Source organism: Pteronotus mesoamericanus, unplaced genomic scaffold (assembly GCF_021234165.1).
Source record: "Pteronotus mesoamericanus isolate MK-2021 breed Mesoamerican mustached bat unplaced genomic scaffold, CSHL_Meso_final scaffold_167, whole genome shotgun sequence".
In the NCBI taxonomy this organism is placed as follows: Eukaryota; Metazoa; Chordata; class Mammalia; order Chiroptera; family Mormoopidae; genus Pteronotus; species Pteronotus mesoamericanus.
The window spans coordinates 47787365-47809708 of NW_026555308.1; the positions used below are offsets into that span (position 1 = coordinate 47787365).

Consider the following 22344-nt stretch of genomic DNA (forward strand, 5'->3'; position numbering starts at 1 on the left):
TCTTACATCCTACATCAGGAATCTTGGCTCAGATAATTCCTCATCCACAGATCTAAGCCCTAAAAGAATAACCAAAAGTTTTGTTTGATGTAACAAAAAGAACATACTGGAGACGTTCAAGGGTTTTTTCCCCCTCTCCTCCAGTTTCAAAAAAGAAAAAATACTACACTAACAATCATTCTGAGTTTTGCCTAAAAACTTATAATTTTATATTTTGATTAGCATATGTGAATTGGTATTTTTATTCTGTCCTGGAAAACACTTTTACTGTTTTCACCACTGGTATTAAAAAAAATAACTATTGTTGAGCCTATAGCAGCATTGGAAGAATACACACAATAGTATCATCTGCATTTAATAATTATTTATCTCATGAAACATTATTTTCTTCATAAAACAATGCTCTGTCTTTCAAAACTTTTCTGAACTCTAATAGTCCAATTTCATATCAATTTTCCCTGAGTAAATAAAGACATCCTTTGATACTCAGGAATTTAGAGACAATGCTTGAAAATATTTCTGCTGCTTTCTATCTGTTATTGGAAAGTCCCTCTTGCAATCAGTTGGCAAGCATTTTAGTGTTAACTTTTTTCATGAAGAAAGGGATTTCTGAGCTCTCGGGTCTTCTTTCAAATCTGGACCTGAAATCTACTCACTTCATGCTTGCAAACATGTCACTACTTGTGAGTTACATCTTCAGATATCTACTGCAACCCCTTCACACAATTATGACTTTAAACACAAATTACTCTCAAAGAGAAATGATAATACCATCTCTTTTGGTGATTTGACCACATCCGTGCAATCTTTATTTTAGAGCCAACTTTGTCGTTTTCACAGGAAATGAAAGATTTTTGTTGAAATGCAAGCTTCAGACATTACTTTTTCCCCCCAAATAAATTGTAGTTCATAAGTATGTATAAAATTTTCCATGCATTGCTGCTCTTGACACTTGTTATTATTTTTTGTTAAGAATCATATTTGCTTAGCATCATGAAAGACCTCAATTTCCTGCAATCCTCAGGCTCTGTAATTGATGAATTCACTGGAAATTCTCTTCTCATTTAATCTGTACATTGTTAAAATGAACGGATATGGTTATCTAATAGTATTTCTATTAATTTTTAAACTTCATTTGTAGGGAAGTTATACATGTTTTCCTATACAGATTCCACTTCTTATGAACCTAATGTCCAGCTATTAAGGAAAATTTTTCTTTTTTTTCTATTTTTTAAATTTTTATTATTTTTATTGACACTATTACAGATGTCCCCCATTTTCTCACCCTTTCCCCCCCTCCACTAACTACCTCCCCCCATTTCCTGCCTTCATCACATTGTTGCCTGTGTCCATGGACTTTGCATGTATGTTCTTTGGCTAATCTCTTCCAGTCTCCTTCCCCTCTTCCCCTCTGAGATCTCTCAGTCTGTTCCATGTATCCATGCCTCTGATTTTATTTTGTTAATCACTGTATTTTTGTTCATTAGATTCCACACATGAGTTAAATCATATGGTATTTGTCTTTCTCTGACTGGCTTATTTCATTTTGCATAATTTTCTCCACATCTAGCCATGCTGTTGCAAAGGGTAAGAGTTCCTTCTTTTTTATAGCCATGTAGAATTCCATTGTGTAAATGTACCACAGCTTTTTTATCCACATATACACTGATAGTGATGGACACTTAGTCTGTTTCCAGACTTTGGCTATTGTAAATAATGCTGCTATGAACATAAGGGTGAACATATTCTTTCTGATTAGTGTTTTGGGATTCTTAAGATACATTCCCAGGAGTGCGATTCCTGAGTCAAAAGACAGTTACATTTCTAATTTTTCTAGGAAACTCCATATTGCTTTCCCCAGTGGCTACACCAGTCTGCTTTGCCACACTAGGACCCCCTCTTCTCCACAACCTCGCCTGCACTTGTTTGTTTTATCAATGATGGCCATTCTGGCAGGTGTGAGATCACATCACATTGTGGTTATAGTTTGCATTTCTCTGATGATTAGTGACACTGAGCATTTTTTCATGTTTATCGGCCATGTATAGGTCCTCTTTGGAGTAGTGTCAGTTCAGGTCCTTTGCCCATTTTTAATTAGATTGTTTGTCTTCCTGTTGTTAAGTTGTATAAATTCTTTATATATTTTGGAAGTTAAACTCTTGTCAGACGTATCATTGGCAAATGTGTTCCCCCATGCAGTGGGCTCTCTTTTCATTATGTTGATTGCTTCTTTTCCTGTGCAAACGATTTTAAGTTTGATGCAATTCCATTTGCTTATTTTTCTTTTATTTCCCTTGCCCTAGAAGATGTATCAGCAAAGAAATGGCTATGAGAAATATCTGAGATTTTACTGCCTATATTTTCTTCTAGGATTTTTATGGTGTCATGACTTACATTTAAGTCTTTTATCTATTTTGAATTATTCTTTCTGTATGGTGTAAATCAGTGGTCTAGTTTCATTTTCTTGCATGTATGTGTCTAATTTTCTCAACACTTTTTGTTGAAGAGACTGTCTTTACTCCATTGTATGCTCTGGCATCCCTTGTCAAACATTAACTAACCATAAAGATATGAGTTTATTTCTGAACTCTCTGTTGTGTTCCATGATCCAAATGCCCCAAATGCCTGTTCTTATGCCAGGCTCTTTTGATTACAATGGTTTTGTAATATTGTTTTATATCAAACACTGTGATACCTCCAACTTTGTTCTTCTTTTTTAAAATAGCTGAGGCTATTCGGGGTCTTTTTCGAATCATATAAATTTTTGGAATATGTGTCCTAGATCTATGAAATATGTCATTGATATTTTAATAGGGACTGTATTGAATCTATACATTGCTTTGGGTAGTACGGACACCATAATGATGGTAATTCTTCCAATCCATGAACACAGTATGTGCTTCCACTTACTTGTATCTTCCTCAACGTCTGTTTCCAGTGTACAAGGAGGTAAAAGACCTGTACTCGGAAAACCCGAAGAAAAGTTTTCAAAAAGCATTTTCTTTTTCAGAGAGATGATGAACATATTCCATATAAAATCTGGCAAAATAAAGTTTTTAATCACTTGGTTTTCTAATTATACCACACATTAAACTGGGACCTATTTAAAGCAAGTCAAAATAAGGAAATCAAAGGCAAGATATGAGTTAGTTATTTTCCATCTCTGCTTGCTAATCATGAGTCTGGCTTATGAGTGTGAATTGGGGAATTGCCTTTTTGGTGGAGCAATGGAAGGAGGCCATATTTTGTGCTCAGTAAGAAAGTATACGAACATGATGAGTCTTAAATAATAATAACACTACAGGAAGAATATGTTTGTCATGTCTTGTTATAATAATGACATTGATTTTACCTCTGAAAATATAGACTTCAATAAGTGAACACTAGTAAATAATATCCAACTTTCAAACTACTAGCAAAGAGCTTTCTCAGATTGCTTCTAGCTGGTATATCTTTGGTAAATTAAGGATCAAGCAATCTCAGACTTTGTAAGACAGGCTTATAATTTCTTTGGCAATATAATTATCCTCAAAAATTGATTAGGCTCCTGAGATAGTTCTTTGTAATTAGTTCCTGATGTAATACCCCACCCCAAAACTTCTGAACACAGAAAACTTCAGTCTTCTGGCTCCCTCAATTTAATGGCAGCTATTCTTAAGTCATTAGAATAAACACACTTAGGTGGAAAGACAATATCCCTCTTGCTGCTGGGATGGCTGTAATTTGTAGTTGCATCTCTTGCTCATTGAGGTATCAGAAATATTTGGGAAGTCTCAATTACTTAACTCTCACACAATTTAGATTATAGGTTATTATTAGAGATTTTTCCTTTCATTTCAGCTTGCAATTTGGCTATTTCATGCCTAACTTTACCAATCTTTTAGGGTCTTGTTGAGTGGAACAAACAATATATAAACACTTTTTAAACAATTCTTCAAGAATAACAGGTTTGTTAGATATATACTGTGACTCCCAAACTATTGCAGACAACAGTTTTATTAGGAGCTTTGCTATACCATGCCAAAGGTAACCAGCTTTCTAGCCCACTATATCTACTTTTTTCATTTTTCATCATCAAACTTAGCATATATATATAGATGTTGATAGAACTATATGTAGTTGCATATATATATAGATAGATAGATATTTATAGAACATCTTACATCTTTTACCAATTTCTTTATTAGACATAGGATAGGTTAAGCTTCCATAAAAAAGGAAACCTTAAAATGCAGTGGTTCAAAGAAGTTGAAAATTTATTTTTCTCTCATATAATCATGGTCATGGTTCACTGATATACTGTTTAAGAAAACAGACTCACATGACCAAACCGAGCTGCACTTGGGTTTGATAACTTGGAAATGTTCCAGTTGAGCATTGATGTGCTCAATTAAAACTTAGAAGACTCAATACTAAAAGGCATAAGGGATGAAAGAACACTAGAGGGAAGTTAGCTATCTCTGCCATGAGTCCAGTGTTCTATCTTTTCCTCTAATGTACCCATCTTACTTCCTGGATGCTTGAACTTGGAAGCAAGCTCTTTAATACACATAGTACTATAGTTTTCATTCTTCTTCAAATAATTATAATGAACACATAATTTGGGTAAATGTATATAAGTTAATTGGAAAGCTCAATTATTTTAATAAAGTTTATTAAAGTCTAATTCTAAACAATTTCAAGTTATTTCTAGTCACCTTAATTAGACAATATTAAACAAAATAGATGACTATAAAAAATTAATTAAAGCTGGAAGAATATCTAATTATGCAAAGTCAAGTCATGACAATTGTATTTTATTTACTGAACTAATTTCCCTGTATGTTTTGGTAGGCAAGGGGACTTTTTTCACTCTACAAATGAGTGTGTATACTGTATTTATTTAGAAAATCATTGAGAAACTATGTGCACATGATTTTTGAATATATATTCTATTTCCTATAGAATCTATTTAATTACCAACTCACAATTTAATATTAGTAATGTCTCAATTTACATTTCATCATATGGTACTTTGTAAATGTCACCAGTTCTTTGATGAGTTGTCATTAATTGAACACTTTGTATTTCAAATATAGGAAGAACATTCTTCGTTTCCTAGATGCTGAACGAGATGTTTCAGTGGTCAAGAGCAGTTTTAAGCCTGGTGATGTCATTCACTATGTGCTTGACAGGCGCCGGACACTAAATATTTCTCAGGATCTGCATAGCCTCCTACCTGAAGTTTCACCAATGAAAAATCGCAGATTTAAGACCTGTGCAGTGGTTGGAAATTCTGGCATTCTGCTAGATAGTGAATGTGGAAAGGAGATTGACAGTCACAATTTTGTAATAAGGTGAGCTTTCTTCTTTTCCTAAAGATAGTAATTTCTTCAAAGACTTTTAATTCAGAAGTACAAAACTGGCAGAAATGTTTAAACCTAATATTAGTATTAAGGATTGTTGAAATCTCAAATATTTATGTATAACATCTTTTGTTGTGTAGCATCCAAATTTACACTTACCCTAAAACATAAAATCAAAGTTAGTGTATTATTGAAATAACAGACTCTTACCAACATTTTCTTGCCAAATGGCAATTTTATTAGTTTTAATACTAAAATGGAAAACTTTTTCTTAGTTTTTCTTCTTCAGATTCATTAACTTAATATTAATTTATCCCAGGGTATAATAAATTGCATTTGTGAATGAATTAATTCACCTAATTAATTATATTCATAATTTTCTTTACAGTAAATGTATTATATTACTTTATAAACACTATAGACATTAATATACAATGATGTAATAGATGTTAATTAATTTTACTTTTTAATAATACTTAGCAGATTCTAAGAACGTAATTTAATGTTTATATTTAATATATTAAGCCAAATTGTTTTCATTATTCTTTATACATGGTATTTATGTATGTTAGTATATTTTAATTTTTGAGTTTTCCTGCATGATTGAACATATCTGTTTGTTTTTCATTGATGGTCAACAGATATTTGATGAGTCAACTGCTTGGTTAACTATTAATTAACTGAAAACAAAACAACAGTAGAAATGGCATCATAAATATCATTTTTTAATGATCAATTTATATATCTCAATAGAATTTTGGCTTGTTTTAGTTCTTTAAAAAAATTTTCTGAATGAAATATGTATACTGAAACATCCAATAGAGCAATATAAAGATAGCATTCTGATTTGCCATGTTGACAAATAACCTAATGTCTTTAATATGCTAGAATAAGGCCTGTGAAAATATAGATCTTGAAAAAATCTATTTGAAATATAGCCTTAAAAATAAATATAAGTAATTATATAGGTATTAACCATAAATACACAATATTTTTTCATAGAACAGTAATAGCCAAAAATCATAGTAGAACACTATCAGATGAATATAATCACAACAATTAATATAACTACAAACATTTTGCCTTATTATCTTACCTTTTCTCAGTTGGATGCAGAGTAAGAGATTCATTTGACATCAGTTGAGCCTTTAAAATCTGAACTGTTAAATTGATTGGACTAAGAGGAAAACCCTGACAACATGTAGATATGCAAACCATACTATATGCAAAGAGGAGGCAAAAATATTTGATGAGAGAATGACAATGAAAGTGGATGTAATGAGCTTCAAACATTGATGTCTGTGTGAGGTATAGTTGTGAAGAAAAAGCAAAGCTAGAATTTCTGAAGAGACTGAACTCAGAGGGCAGGTAAAATAAAGAAGGAAAGATTTTAGAGCATAATGAGAACTGTCACGGTGTAAAGGCAAGAATTTTTAAAGTTGATTAATGCTGGAAAATACAGAATCCAAATGTGACCAATTCATTTTTCTTACATCCTTCAGCTTTAGCTTTGGGATCTATAAAACTCGGAATTCAGTCTGAGGTCTGACTCTGAAATTAAGACGATAAGTGTTTCCTAACACCTTTATCAGGTTACATAATTATCGCTTCTTTTTTTGCGGTAAGAACAAGTTAAGATCCAGTATTTTAGTGGCTTTGAAGTTTATAACACAGTATTGTTGACTTTAATCACTATGCAATGCATTAGAACTCCAGAAGTTATTTATCTACTTGTGTCAAGTCATTTACTTGGTATAGAGCATTTGCAAATGGTAGAGTGCTCTTAGGAATAAAACTTCAGTAAGTCCTTCATACTTTACTAAGCTATGATCATTTAAAAAAACTTGCTTAACAAGAACACAATGGTGACCAATATTATGATGTATGATTATGTTATGATCTTACCAAGAAGTATAAAAAATGGGGATAAGCATCTTAAGGCATGAAAAGTATCACAATAATTATTTTTTCTTTTCTCCTTATTATTACTAGTTTCCAAAAATAAAAATTGGAATGATAGATTAAAGTATGTATTAGGAAATGTAGCTCAGTATTGGGTTTCTGATTTTCCAGAAAAAATTTTTATCAAGTCCATTTATCATTAGAAACAAATAGTCTTGACAGGGAAACCATCTTTGTTGTATACTTGCTACTTGGGAAATTCATTTTTTTGAGCCTCATGGACACAAGCGCCTTCAATGACACAGCATTGAAGACCACACCTCCATCTTTTCTAAAGCGCTTGTGGTTCTCATGACATGCTGACTCACTGTCTCTGTGCCAGATCATTTCCTTCCCCAAATATGTGTGGCCTTTTGTCATTATACATGTGTCTCTTCTACTTTACAACATCAACAAGAATTTTTTGATTTAAAATTCAATCAAACCCTCATTCTTTGAAATAGTTTTCCATCAATATCAAACTAGTCAAAATTGTTAAAATTTTAGTAACAATTTATAGAATCTTTCAAGTGTTTCACCTTCCTGGAGATGTATTGCATGTGTATCTGCATGGCTATAGGTAGTTTCTGCTGGTTGGTTGCATGTAGAGCCTGCGTTCCTGTTTGTTCCCCACTTTTCCCCTAGATAGTAAGCTTGTTAGGAGAAAGATAAATTATGCCTGGTCTGCTTTCAGGAGATAGTAATTAGTTCACTGACCCTTCAAGGATCAGATTCACCCAGGTATTATATTCAAGTTGAGCTCTAACTTTATAAACCAAAACATTATTTTTAGATAAAATCATCATCCAATATTAGATTTTAAACTTTACCTTTATTTTTTTGTGTAAAGGCTTTAAAGAAGTAAAATGTTGTCTTTTTTTAATGATATACTGGAATGAATTGTTAAATGGAAAAGGAATTTCTTGTTCCAAGCAGTTTTTCTACTGGGGGACAAGGGCAAGGGGCATGTAGATGCCATCATTGTCCTATAAAGAGGAGTCTTGAAGAACATTTTTTTAATACCCCTCACAAATATTTTCCAATTTACCTTAGAAAAGTGCCCACATTGTGCACTTGGCATATAAGGGTAGTTCAACACAAATACAGACATGCACACACTCATTGTCATACATTTTCTCTCCTGGATAGGATGCTTCCACAGTGGCTGTTTGTATCATCAATTAAGTACTTGTTTCAGTGAGGTGTTACACAAAATAGGGGCCCTGATCAATATCATTACATGCTGCTTAAAGTTAAATAAATGAAAGACAAAGCCTAGTTTGATTACCTAATGACTGACTAGTGAACTGATTTGTAAAATCTAGGAGATATATATATATATACCTAAATAAAAGAAAAATAAGAGAAATAATTTCCTTTCCTAATAAAAGTGTTTAAAATCAAATTCAAAGAATAGTGTTGTGCTCATTTGGTTGGTATTTCTTATATGTGCATCCCTCAAGACACCTAGCACATGGTTCCTCAGTGAACGCCGTGTTGCAAGGAAAGAAGGCTGGCCAAGACAAAGAATCGTGAGTGGTCAGTCACTCCCTCAAATTGAAAATATCTAACTTATTTTGACCTGTAACCCTCTCTGATAGGAAAGATTACTAAAGGATGATAAAGCTCTTGTGATGTTTAACTTAATTTGATGTAATTTAATCTGGCATTCATATGTCAGTTATATATCTTGTTCCACCTTCTTTAGAAGAAAAAGAAATAGGGGCATAAAAGGACAATTCTATTTTATTTTTCTAGCTTTATTGAGATATAATTAACATGTAACATGTGTACATTTAAGGTGTACAATGTGTTGATTAGATATACTCATATGTTTCAATTTAAACATCTCCTTCAGGTCACATATTTATATTTAAGATAGCTCTTAGCAACTTTCAAGCATATAATATAGTATTGTTGACTACAGTCACAAAGCTGTGCGTTAGTCTCAGAACTTATTTACCTTTTAACTGGAAGTCTGTAATCTTACCAATATCTACTTATTTGTCCCACCCTCCATTCCCTTTTAATCATCATTCTACCCTCATTTCTATAAATTTGGATTTTTTTAATTCCATATATATATAATATTGTACAGTATTTGTCTTTCTCTGACTGCTTTTTTCATTTAGCGTGATACCGAACAGCTCAATATGCCTAGACAATATGCTCTGGCATCTTGAACTCTCCAACAAATCTGATTTACTTACTCTGTATCTTCATGATCTAGCACTAAAGTCAGTACATTGAGTTATATGTTATTTATTTATAGAATGACAAAAAATGTAGGATTTGAGAAAATTCTGGTTTCCATTCATGTATTGTTGGCTTAGAATTTATACAACACTGGATTCCAAAATCAATATCTAAGGGTAATCATATATAAGTAAGGGTTTTTCAACCCTTACAGTTGAAAAGAAAATACAGGAATATGAACAGTAGTTAAATGAAATGTCCTAGATATTGAGGATCAGAAAGTTGGGTTCCTGACAATTACTAGAAACGTAATTTTGAACATACACCTTAAGGTTTTAAACATCATTATTTTCACTGTCCTGTGATATTAATAATAATAAGCCTATTCTTTCAAAGTGTTTTTCTAAGTATCAGATGGAAAATGTAGTAAAGACATGCATAAATTGTAAAACTAAATTAATAATGAAGCTGAAGCTCAGCTTGTTTGAATTAAATGTTACTGTTGAGCATTAAATTCCTCACTGACTTTCCTAATAACAATGTCCCTTGACTACAAATAGAAATTTTCATTGTCTGATATAAACAAAAGGACAGTCTTTTGCCAGATCTATAAAATATGTATAAAGTTGACACTGAATAACATAGTAGATAATATAAAAGGCAGACACATGAACACTGCTCAAATAGATTAGAGTATCTATAAAATCTGAGTACATAAAATTAGAAATAATTGTAGTGAATGTACATGTTTCTTCAGGAAACTAAAGTAATAAGATAAAAATATTTTAGTTTATGATGATCTAGCTTCCAAAAAGAAAGGATGATATGTTTCACAAAAGAAAGAGAGAGAGGGATTGACTTGCCTTGACTGATACAATATATTTTTATAACTCAATCAATTTTTCATTCTCTACTGCTGGATAATTTACAGCAACTTTAAGTCATCCTCTTGACCTTCTACAAATGCCTACTCTTCTATAGAATAGACTCTTTTATGGGAGAGAAAAAAAAATGCCTACTTTTCTATGTGTTTACAAAATGTCTTTAATTCTTTCCCAGCCACTGTCACAGAAAATATGTTTATCTTTGACATATATGTTTTAACTGTAAACAATTAAGTTTTTGGTAGGAATCCAGGTCTTGGGAATTACAAAGATATTTTAAAATTCTTATTGATTAAAATAGCTACTTTGTATTTTAGGGATATCCACATTGGGTATGTGATATTTGCTGCATGTATTTTCAACCTTATTTTTACTTAATATTTTATTCATGTTTTTGATCAATGAAATTTTATAGTTTCTTAAACTAATTATCTTTGTCATATTGATTGATTTTAATGATAAAATGTATGTTCTGAGTAGAAATCATAATTTTTATTCTAATTATTTATGATTTTTAAAATTTAACTTAAAATTAAATATAGACTTCTTATTTCTTATGATGTGAGGTAAGGCTCTAACTTTTTCCTTCCAATCATGTCACTCTTTGAATAGAAAAAGTATTTATTTACAACAGATTATTTTTAAGTAGAAATGACAATGTCTGATAACCTATTTTAATTTTTGAAATATTTTCTTAAATATCTATTCCTTTTTCTAAAAATACAACATTATAAACAGATGCAATTACTCATCTATCAACCTAACAAGAATTTGAAAACTGCTTAGTGCTCAGTGCAAAGTTGCAGTGATATTGGGACTCCTATAAAATGCTTCCAAAAATGTAAATTGGTAAAACTTTCCTACAAACCAGGTTGGTAATATCTACCAAGCCTTAAAAATAATATATTTCTTTATTCATTATTTTCAGTTTTAAATATCTGTACAAATATGAATAATTGTTTAAGCAGAAAGACATTTTAAAATGCCTGACAAGAAAGGATAAGTGCAGTGAAATACATAATTGGAATCTTGATAGGAATTGTGTTGAACCTATAGATTGCTTTGGTTAGCATGGACATTTTAATGGTGTTTATTCTTCCTATCCATGAAAACGGTATAGGCTTCCACTTACTTGTATCTTTTTCTATTTTTTTCACTGTCTTATAATTTTCCAAGTACAAATCTTTTACAGCCTTAGTTAGGCTTATTCCTAGGTATTTTATTATTTTTGTGAGTGGGATTGTTTCTTCAATTTCCCTTTCTGTTACTCATTATTGGCATATCAAAATACAACTGACTTCCAGATATTAATTGGTATGGTGCTACTTTGCTGAACTCATTTATCAGTTCTCATAGTTTCTTTGGACTCTTTGCAGTTCTCTATGTACATTATCATGTCATCTGTAAATAAAGACAGCTTTACTTCTTCCTTTCCAATTTGGATGCCTTTTATTTCTTCTTTTTGTCTGTTTGCTCTGGCTAGGACTTCTAGTATTTTGTGAATAAGAGGTGAAAGTGGACATCCCAGTCTTGTTCCCAATCTTAAGGGGAACACTTGTTTGCTGGAGAGGGGAGGGTATAAAGTGACTAAATGGTAATGGGAAAAAAATACAATAAAGATTAAATTTTTAAAAAAAGGACAGGTAAATCATCGTACATCTGGATGATTATGGAATCTAAGTCAAAGCACAAAAACAAATGCTTTCTCTGGTCTTTGTGTAAAAGAGAGTTTGTGACCATTCTATTACCACATACATAATAAGTAAGAGTGTGAAGGGAAAATAGCAAGGGATTTGGGGCTTAAATTATGAAAGATCATTACACTGTGTAAAGATTTACATGGTTTTCTGTAGTACAAGAAAGACCCTTAGAGTTTATTGGTTTGTTGGTTTGTTTGTTGATGTTTTGCTGCTGTTACTATAAGCAGAAGAGGAACATACTAAGTTTTGCAGAAGAATGAGCATGTTTTCAGATGGAAGGACTATGATAATAAATAAAGATAAGAAAGAGCACTCAATAAGGAAGATATTAGAAGAAGCAAAATATAATAAAATCCAAGTCATAGGACAAAGTAAGATGATAAACAAAGCTTAGATGGTATGATTAATATTAATAAAATTAATATTGTAGAAATCATCCTTCCCTGATATCAAATGAGCATTAGTAAATGGCCAATTGAACAGTCTTTCCATAGATTTCAAAATGTGGCTTTAGTTTGGGGTTTAAATTATTTTATATCTTTCATCAAACTTATCTGTAAGTGAACACAGGCCCAAAATATGTAGTCCAAAGCCAAACACAAATGTTTCAGCATCTATTGTTTCATATGATAAATTGTCTAGCTTTGATCTTTCTTATAATTTATTCATTAACTCCTTTGTTCTTTTATTCACCTATTTATCAGAAAGTGGAGATTCTGAAATGGAGAGCTGCCTCTACAATGAGATGGCCACAGTCTAATGAAGGAAATAAAATAATGAACTAATAATGGGCAGACTGCTTCATCATAAGTACACAGAAAAGTAAGCACTGGTAATGAGGCAGGGAGGAGATGTGAGTGGATGGCCAAGGATGGTTTCCTGAGAGAAGCAGCACTTGAGTTGAGTTATGAAGGCTGAGAAGGCAAGTGTAGAAAGGTGAGAAAAGAGAATGAGACCTAGTCCAAACTGGATCTGTGATGCACAGAGGGGTCTGGGCATGGGGAGAGGTCAGGAGTCATTTCAGCATACTGGAATGGACGGTTGTTCTGGTCCATGGAAGTGAGCTAGTCTGGAGAGAGAGGCTGAGAGTAAGGTCATGCAGGGTCAGGTCCATTATTCCTTGCTAAGGAGGTGGGGCTTAATTTTGCATGTAGTCTGTGAAGCTACTCAGTTGAGAAATGGTATGATCACATTTAAATTTTAGGGAGATTTCTAGAAGATAGATAAGTTAAGGGGAGACAAAGATGGTGATACTGAAAAGGGTCTAAAAGTAGAGATAATAAATGACAAAATAAGAAAGTGACAGTGGAGATAGATGTGGAAGCAAAATAGGAAAATCAAGGAATGATATGAATTGTATAATACATGGAAAGTGGAAATGATAATGAATGAATATGCTAGATTTTAAAATGTAACTATATCGTTGGATGACAGAAAATGAATCTTGAAGAAACCGAATTATTTTCCATTGGTTCTTCTGAGGTAAATAGGATTAGGTTAACAAACTATATTTTTCCATAGAACAGAGTTTGGAGTGACTTTTCTGAGTGTACACAGTGAGTTGTAGAAGGGAGCAACAACAGAGCTTTTTTTCACTCCTACTCAAAGTCCAATACATTACTTTCAAATTAATATTGGAAACACATACCTTTTTCAACTAGAAACATGCATATTTACTCTGAAACATGAAGACCAGTGAGAGATTACCTTAGTTAGGGGACATTTCAAATCATGAGGACTTAGTGTGGAAGACAGAAAAATTCTAGGTGAACAAAACCAATAGAAAAAAAATAAAACCACACACACAAAAATATAGTAACTATTTTAGGTGATGAATATGTTAACTAACTTTGTTCTGGCAATCATTTTACAATACATAAATATCTATCAAATCATCACTTTTTTAATTTAATTTATTTTCTTTATTTTTTTCAAATACATTTGTCTCTGCCTTCCCCCTACCACCTTCCCCTGCCTCCTCCCTCCTTCCCTCCCTCAATCCTTCCCCTTTGGTTTTGTCCATGAGACCTTGCTACACGTTCCCCGACCCTCCCATTCCCTTCCTTTTCCCCATCACCCCCCTCCCTCCTTCCCTCTTGTCTCTGTTGGTTTCTTTTCCTTTCAGTGTTTCTGGTCTTATTTTCCTTGCATCTTTGTATTGTTGGTTAGGTTCTGCTTATAGGTGAGACCATATAGTATTTGTCTTTCGCCTCCTGGCTTATCAAATCATCACATTTTATGCCTTAAACTTATGCAATATTATCTTGTCAATCACATTTCACTAAAGCTGGGAAAAACAATTTTAAAAATCAAAGAAATACAAAATAAACTAAAAAAACAAGCTGAGCAGTTATTCCAGTTGTGATTGGTGGACCATCTGTGAGAATTTTCTTCTTTTATCATGTACTTATTGTGTGCCAAAAGCATGTCAAAACATTCCAGAGATAGCTAAGTGTACAGGAGGCTCCGGACCTATTCTCTCAAGGGAGCAAACAGCTTAATCAAATGAGATAAGCATTTAAATCAGGTAGATCTGATTTCAACTTCCAGCTTTTCTCTTATACATATACAGTCTTAAGTGATTTATTTGCTACTCTAAACCTGTTTTTTTGCATTTCATATGAAGAAAATAATCCCTATCTTCTAATTTTGTTAGTGTAGAAATAAAATGAAGTAATACATGTGGAAGGGTCCAGTAGAAACCCAAGTATAAATTAGTTATTGAAGAAATGTAAATTTCTCCTCCTCTGGTGGCATAGGATTAATATCCATGGTGAGAAATTTGTATCTGTTACCTAGGTACACAGAAAATGAAAATATTTTCAGTTAAATGGCCATCGGTGCTAAGAAATATGTATTGTCCCTTGAAATGTAATGAAAATGATACTTACTGAGAGGTCAGGAACCTGGATCCCCTGCTGGCATTTCCACTAAATATAGCTGTGTGGCTTTAAACAATAATGTAAACCATTTTGGGTTTCAGTTTCCTGATATGCCAAATGTGGCAGTTGACCTAGGTGGACTCATAAATTCCTTTCTGTATCCAAAACTCCATGACTCTATTTTCATATGATTCAGTAGACACCTTTGGAATAGGTCCTGTCAGCTTGCATTGTTGTTTGAATTTTTTTCCTTCTGGTTACTGTTTTATAAATAAACTTCCTCCTCATCAGTCAATTTGTAAAAATAACATTTTCCACTTAATGCTGTGTCCTCTGACCTGGCCCTTTCCCTGGGCCCTGGAGTTTGCCTTTCCTTCTGATATTTGCAAACAAATGGCAAGACTTTAAATCAGAAGAAGAGTATGACTTCATAGCCAAAGGGGGAAAATTTTTGTACAGATTAATGAAAATAGGATGAAGTCAGAGACTTGGAAAGTCATGGTTTGTATGAAAAATATAAAGAACCACTAAAAACAAGTATTTTCAAAGGATAGAGAAGTTATTTTACATCAACATTATTTAGTAGAATTTTGGAAAAGAGGCTCTGACATTTTACTAGGAGATAAGACCTCCCACTCCCCATATGTACTTACCTGGCAACCACTGAAATACTTGGAACCACAGAAAGCAATCTTTTGGGTATATCGTTTGACTTATGTCATTACTGGAAACTTTGTTTAGGACAGTAGCAGACAGTATGGTATCAAATGTTAACTGTAATTGTCTTTTAAAGGGAAATTTATAAGTGCTTTATGTTTGAAAATTAGCTTTACCTCTGTTTATGGTACTGATATTAGTGTGGGTTAGTGTATATGTGAATATGTGTGTGTTTCTTCTTGCAGTGAACACAAATAATGTTTTTAAATTGGGAATAAAAATAACTTTAATTTAAAAAATTAAGTTAAAATCTAGAGCATAGATGAGTAAGGTGATATACTGGAAGTTAGGAGAGTTGGGCTCATGTTTCAACTTTAACACTACCTGAGTGATATTAGGCATTAAATATGTTTTCTTTGTCTTTAAAAAAAATTATTTATTTTCAAGGGGAAGGGAGGGAGAAAGAGAGGAAGAGAAACATCAATGTGTGTTTGTGTCTCATGTGCTCCCACCCGGGACCTGGCCCACAACCCAGGCATGTGCCCTGATTGGGAATGTAACTGGGAGCACTTTGCTTCACAGTCCAGCACTCAAATCCACTGAGTCACACCAGCCAGGGCTAAATATGTTTTCTAATGAACATAAAATTTCAGCTTACAGATTTTACAGACTGTGGTTTTGACTATTATCTCATTAATGTCAAATGTTGTTTTGTGGTATGTGTGTGTGAGAGAAAGAGAGAGAATATATATTTTAGATAATCAAAATCATTTGAATCTGCAGTACTGTGCAATAAGTTTTGGATATATAGGGTTTCAGGTTCAAAATTGGGCTCAACTTCCAGCTCTGGAGATTTGTAAATTGAAGTTTTTCCCCTTCATTTGCAAAATATTATTACTGATACTCAATTATATGGCTATTCTTTAGGGTTGAATAACTTAGGTATGTGTAGTATCTGGCATAAGGTAGGTAGTGACTGTTAGCTCTTATATGGTCAGTGAATTATATAAATGATTGGACTGAACAACAGTCTTGAGTCAAAAGCGTGGTGATCCTATAAAGAATTGGGAGTGATTTTTCTGCTGTGATTGAAAATTGTTTAGGAAAGACATTCAAAAATAGTATTCCATAATAGTTTCTTGAGCTCTAGTTTGACCTTTGGCATTATGTGTAAGGCTCATAAATATGATTATTAAAAAAATAAAAACCATTTTTTTGAAGTTTAAAAATTGGCATTGGTAGTTACATTAATCTGTTGTTGCATTATTCAACAAGTATTTCTTTCTTCAGCAAACGATTATCAAGCAGCCATGAGATGCCAACTTCCAAAGGACCCCAGAGATATTAGGGTTACCTGTAGTCTATTAGATCGACTATGTGATCTATACTTCTTGAAGTTTTCAGGCTGACAGAGGAGACAGACATGTAAAGAAAGTAAAGAGAAATAACAAAATAGTGCAATAACAGCAATAATAAAGCTAGGAACAAAGTATTGCCACCAGGGAGACAGAAGAAATTAATTATAAAATGAATGAATCTAAGTTTTAAGGCAGTTCCTATTGGGATATGATAAATAATTTTCATTTGAGGAATGTCACATTTTTATGGATATTCTTGCCCTTATTCTTTGTGTATATCATCTTATCAAAGTATTGTGTTGATGTGTTTTCATGCTCGTTAGCCTTCATAATTGAGATTATTAATAATAATCCTACCCAGTTTCTTGACATGCCTTGCCCTTCATTTTAATTTTTTCAAATTCTCCAGGCATGACCTTCTATGTAATTCAAGAAAACTATTAATATTTGGGAAGTTTAATCTTGTACCTTTTATATTCAAGATATTTGTGATCTATTCTTAATTATCTAAATTATTCTTTAATTTGTCTTGTACAGAAATTGTATTGTACAATTGTATTGTACAACAGACTTTTAAGCATACTCTCAGTATTTTATGTGATCTTCAGCAAAAAGCAGAACACTATCTGGATTCAACTAGAACTAGGATTTTCATTTTTACTAACTGCAAACTGAAACTGCTATACAAATAAAGAGGGAGGGACCCTAACAATTGGAAGAATGCTAAACACAGTAGCATTTTTTCCATCCTTATCTACCAACTTTTATTATGTGTAAATTTTGACTCTTTAGTGTTTTAAAAAATCAGGGTGTTTTTAAAATATCAGCCTTTACAACTTCTATATTTTCTTAATTTGTTTTGAATGATGATGGTTCTGCTTACAGAAAACACTAGTCACTTAAAATAGGCACATTAGTAAAATAGATTGTATTTCTTGTGTAAGTTTAAGTAATTCCAACTTGAAAAGATGATTTTTTAAAAAAAAATTTAGTCTATTTTAGTTATCACAGCTTCTGAGAATTAAACATTATAACCACTGTGGTAAAAATGCAGTTTTCAGCTTAACACACATTTGTTTTCCTTAGCTCATTTCCCAAAACACACACTATATCAGCTTTCTAATGCAACATGCTTAACATGTTTAACAGAACTAACAGTTAAAAGTAAATGTTGAAGGGAGTGTTCAGAGAATCGGAAGATTTAGTGCAGAGCTCCAGACTGACAGCCTGGGCAATCAATCATGGTGTGAGATTTGTGGTGGCTGTTTTTGTTTGGCATTTATCATCATTGACCCAGGAGAAGCTGCCTCCTTTAAATAGGGAAATATATAAACAAAATTACCCACTTTTTAGAGTTACGGTAACCTCTGGTTTAAGGGCCTGCATGTTTTCAGGAGCTCGTTTGGAGCATCAGTGGTGCTCCCAAGAAGATCAAATACCATTCTAAGTAATTATCATTTCACACACACACTGAGTAACTCTCATTGTTATTATGGTTAGCTCTTCTAATTTCATTACAGATATCAACTCTTTGCAAGCAACTAGATATGACAGAATTTCATGAATAGTAGAATAAATATATAAGCAAATGTTTTAGACTGAAATGGAAACAATTAGTTCTGCCGAAGAAATCATTGCAGTTGTTAGTAACCTTTGAGTTTTAACAAGAGTTATGACTTTTTTTTAGATTAAAAGCTAGAATGTCTTTGAGAAGAAGACCATGTCAGGCAAATGCATCATAAAGGCACTCAGAAGAGTATGTGGAGTAGTCTGCTTCTGGAAAGTAAGGCAGGGGACAAGTTATGAGTCCCTAGGCTGGTGTCACTGAAGATTTTTTGTTAAGCTAGTAACATGATCAAATGTGCATTTTAATAAGATGATACCATTCTTGAAACAGAGAATTATAATGATGGAGTCCTTGTGCTGAACAGCTGGTTAGAGCAGTGATTTTCAACTTTTTCATATCAACATATATAAACTAGTCAGTAAAATTCTGCAGTACATAAAAAATATATTTTGCCAATCTGACAAAAAATGCATGTAATTTGGATTCATTCACATCAGACAGTTTGTTTTGTTAGCTGTTGTCATTTTTTAACTTGACAATCTAAGGAAAAAGAGGTCAATGTGCCTGACTAAATGGTCAGGTATTGCATGTTTTAAAAATTCTGTGGCACACCAGTTGGAAAATCACTGGATTAGAGCAATATTTTTCAATATTGTTTATAAAGATGCATAGTAAGGTTATGTGCAAGAATATTATGTGCAAGAAAATCTGTATTTTTCTACTATAATCTATTCTATTGTTTATCATGTATAAAAACTGCTGATAGATGACCCCATTTTTAATTAATGTTCCACCAATGGGTTTATCTAATAGTTTGAAAAATAATTAATTAGGAAATCATTGTAATGATAGTACAAAGAAATATGGTGGTGACTAAAATGAGAAAATATTAATAGAAATAGAGAATATATTTAGCATAAATTTTCTGAGAGGAATTTTCAAGGCTTTGTAATAAATCTGATATGGAAGATAAAAGAATTATAGAGATCAAGACCTTTCAGCAAGTTAAAAATGTGACATTTTGCTAAAAGAGAGTATAGTCTAACATATGTCTCAGTATTCTGATCAGTCTTCTAGATTGAGTTTGATTTTTTTCATTCTGTAATTTCCCTAGAAATAATATGACACTCTTCTTCCCAACCTTGCCAGTAATGTAAACAAATCTGGATTTGTGAAAAATTCCCTCTTCTGTTTAGTCAGTTATTTTCACGATATGTGTCATTAGTATTTATTTCTATGACATATAGGATTTCCTTGTTATTTTATCAGCAAGCATAAAATATAACATGTATATTTGTATTCATACTGAAAATTCAAATCTTCAATATTATATTTCATCTCTGTGTCTAACACTTTGCTTACTACATAATGGTATATATCACAAAAATATCAACTGTTAATCCTATACTTTATATTTCAAAAAGTCACATCAATTAGATAGTTAATCCTTTTACCAGCATTTTGAAAGATTTTTCCCTCAATAGATCTGATGTAATAATGTTATTTTCATATTTCTATTCATAAAGGTCTTTCTTTAATAACTTCTCAGGATTTAGGGAGAATTGTGACTAAGTTGCTTTATATAATACACTTAAGTCCTGGCAGTCTGAGCCTATAACCTAAGACTAAATGATAAAGTATTATTTTTCCGACAGGACGCTGGGGTGAAGGATGAACATAAAGACCTTTCCTCTGACTCTGAAAGAAATCACAGGTGTCAATAATGTCATTTAAAACTTCTGTGCTGGGGTCAATCTGAAGTAGCTGTGCTTTCTTTTTATATGCACTATATTTATTAACCACTTTGATCTTAGTTCTTCATCTTTAAAGTGGAGATACTGCTACTCCTTACCTCAAAATATTGTAAGAAAGTATTGGTTTCAAATCTATTTGGGGCTTACTACCCTTACCTCAGGAAAGTCAGAGAGACTGAAAAATTGTATATTTCAGCTTCCCCTAATAATTTTGAGAGGGTGACCCCAAATCCTAAAACGCCCAGGTATCAGAGATTATTTGTTCTCTGCTCTTCAAGTTCAAAAGCAAGATGAACATAGATAAAAATCCTCTGGGGGCAGAAACAAGAAGAGGCTAACTCCCTCTTCATGGTTGGTTGACAAATGTGGTTCCATTGGTAAGAATAGTTTGTGGTAAGGTATTTCAGTGCTTATACAGAGAAACACACAACGGGATTGGCCAAAGCAGAAAAGGGACGCGAATCATGCATTTGGAACTAATAATGAGAAAGCAGAGTTTAGTCTGTAATCTACTCAATATAGTTTTCTTCACACTTAATTTATGTTATATATGTAAAGACATAATTGATAACTCCCTAAATCACAGTACATACTGTTTTACCTCAGTATCGTGGATGACTAGTCCTGTAGCTAGCACAAATATGTTAGATGTGCCATGGGAGGAATTTAGACATGGCTAGATGAATGAGCTTTATTTTATTGACATTACTAATAATAACTGTCAATATTATATTTTGGTCAGATTATATAACTGTAAAAATTACTATCAAATAGTAAAACAGCTGGATAAAGAGTTCTGAGCATGTGATGTGGTGTTTTCACAATAAACTCTCAAGAACTGTTGAGCTATTCAAAGAGGGACTTCTTAGTTGCTTAGACTGTTGAACTATAACCTAAAGGAAATTGCAGAGAGCATTGACAAATCAAAAAGATATGTCTTCCTAGGGAATTCAGTGATCTTGAGGTGTTATACATGAAATAAGTTAAATGAATTAATATTCAAATGAATTAAAAATATTATGTAACTTTGAAATAAATCAAAGTACCTTCAGTTCTGCCTAACAGGACTGTTGAAAGCATTCCATCTAGTGTGAGGTCACAGAAGTTTCAGAGGTCTAGAGAGCAAGAAGATCCAGCTGTGTTTCTTCAGGTTTTTCAGCAATGATGGAAAGTAAACACAAATAAATTGAAAATTGGGCAGCTTAGAATAAACAGGGAGTTTGGTTAACATACCTAATTCTGTGTATATGTCTTCAGGTTTTTATGTCAGAACTAGCTGAACAGTGAAAAAAATCATTTGGCTAGAGAAATAGAGCTTAAAAATATTCTTATATTTTTATTTCAGTGGTTTGACTCACAAAATTCGTCTTTTAAAAATTGTCCACTTTTCAATTTTATGAGATTAATAATAAAGTCTAAAATCATGTGTTACTTCATAAATGCTTGCTACACATTCTCACTACTTTTAAATATTATAATCCCTAAGAAGAGTTAAAGAATGGAAGATTAAGAATGTTTGATTGGAAATCTATTCATAATCTTGCTCAATCAGCAGTATTGCTACTAGTATCGCTATGAGGTTCACAACAAATCTACTGAATTGCTGGAGTACAACACAGCTGGTTCGTTATTCTGGTTGGTTATTTTGGCTTTCTTAATGCGTGTCCTGATTGTGTGGCATTCGGCTAATTATATGACTGAATATCTGACTCAGCCACAGAGTAGTTAATTTACTGGTCACATATGGGCATGAAGTTAACCTTTCCTTCCATTTAAAAGTTAGATATAGTTGCTCCAAGGAAAATCAACCAGCCGTACTCCTGAAGCCAGAATAGGTTATATTTTATTATGTCCTTCTGTCATGTCATTTTCAGTATCACTATTTCTGTCCCTCACAAAGCCTGGGTGAGCTATGCTTAGGTCACAGAAATTTACAATAAAGCTCATGTGGATTAACTACTCTTTGAGCTCCTGGTTCCCTTTAGTTAGCACAACAGTCACTTAGAATTCTTTGATTGCATCAGATACGTTTGTTTGTCTCCTAGATCAACCCTATTTCC

At 32.7% G+C, this 22344-nt stretch overlaps 1 protein-coding gene across 1 annotated transcript in view; it reads left to right on the plus strand.

Annotated features, from left to right (window-relative positions):
* Positions 1-22344, plus strand: part of ST8SIA4 (ST8 alpha-N-acetyl-neuraminide alpha-2,8-sialyltransferase 4) — an 86017-nt gene that overhangs the window by 15254 nt on the left and 48419 nt on the right. Inside the window, exon 3 of the mRNA XM_054590024.1 lies at positions 5079-5336. Coding sequence (XP_054445999.1) covers positions 5079-5336 — 258 coding nt within the window. The remainder of the gene's footprint in view (positions 1-5078; positions 5337-22344) is intronic.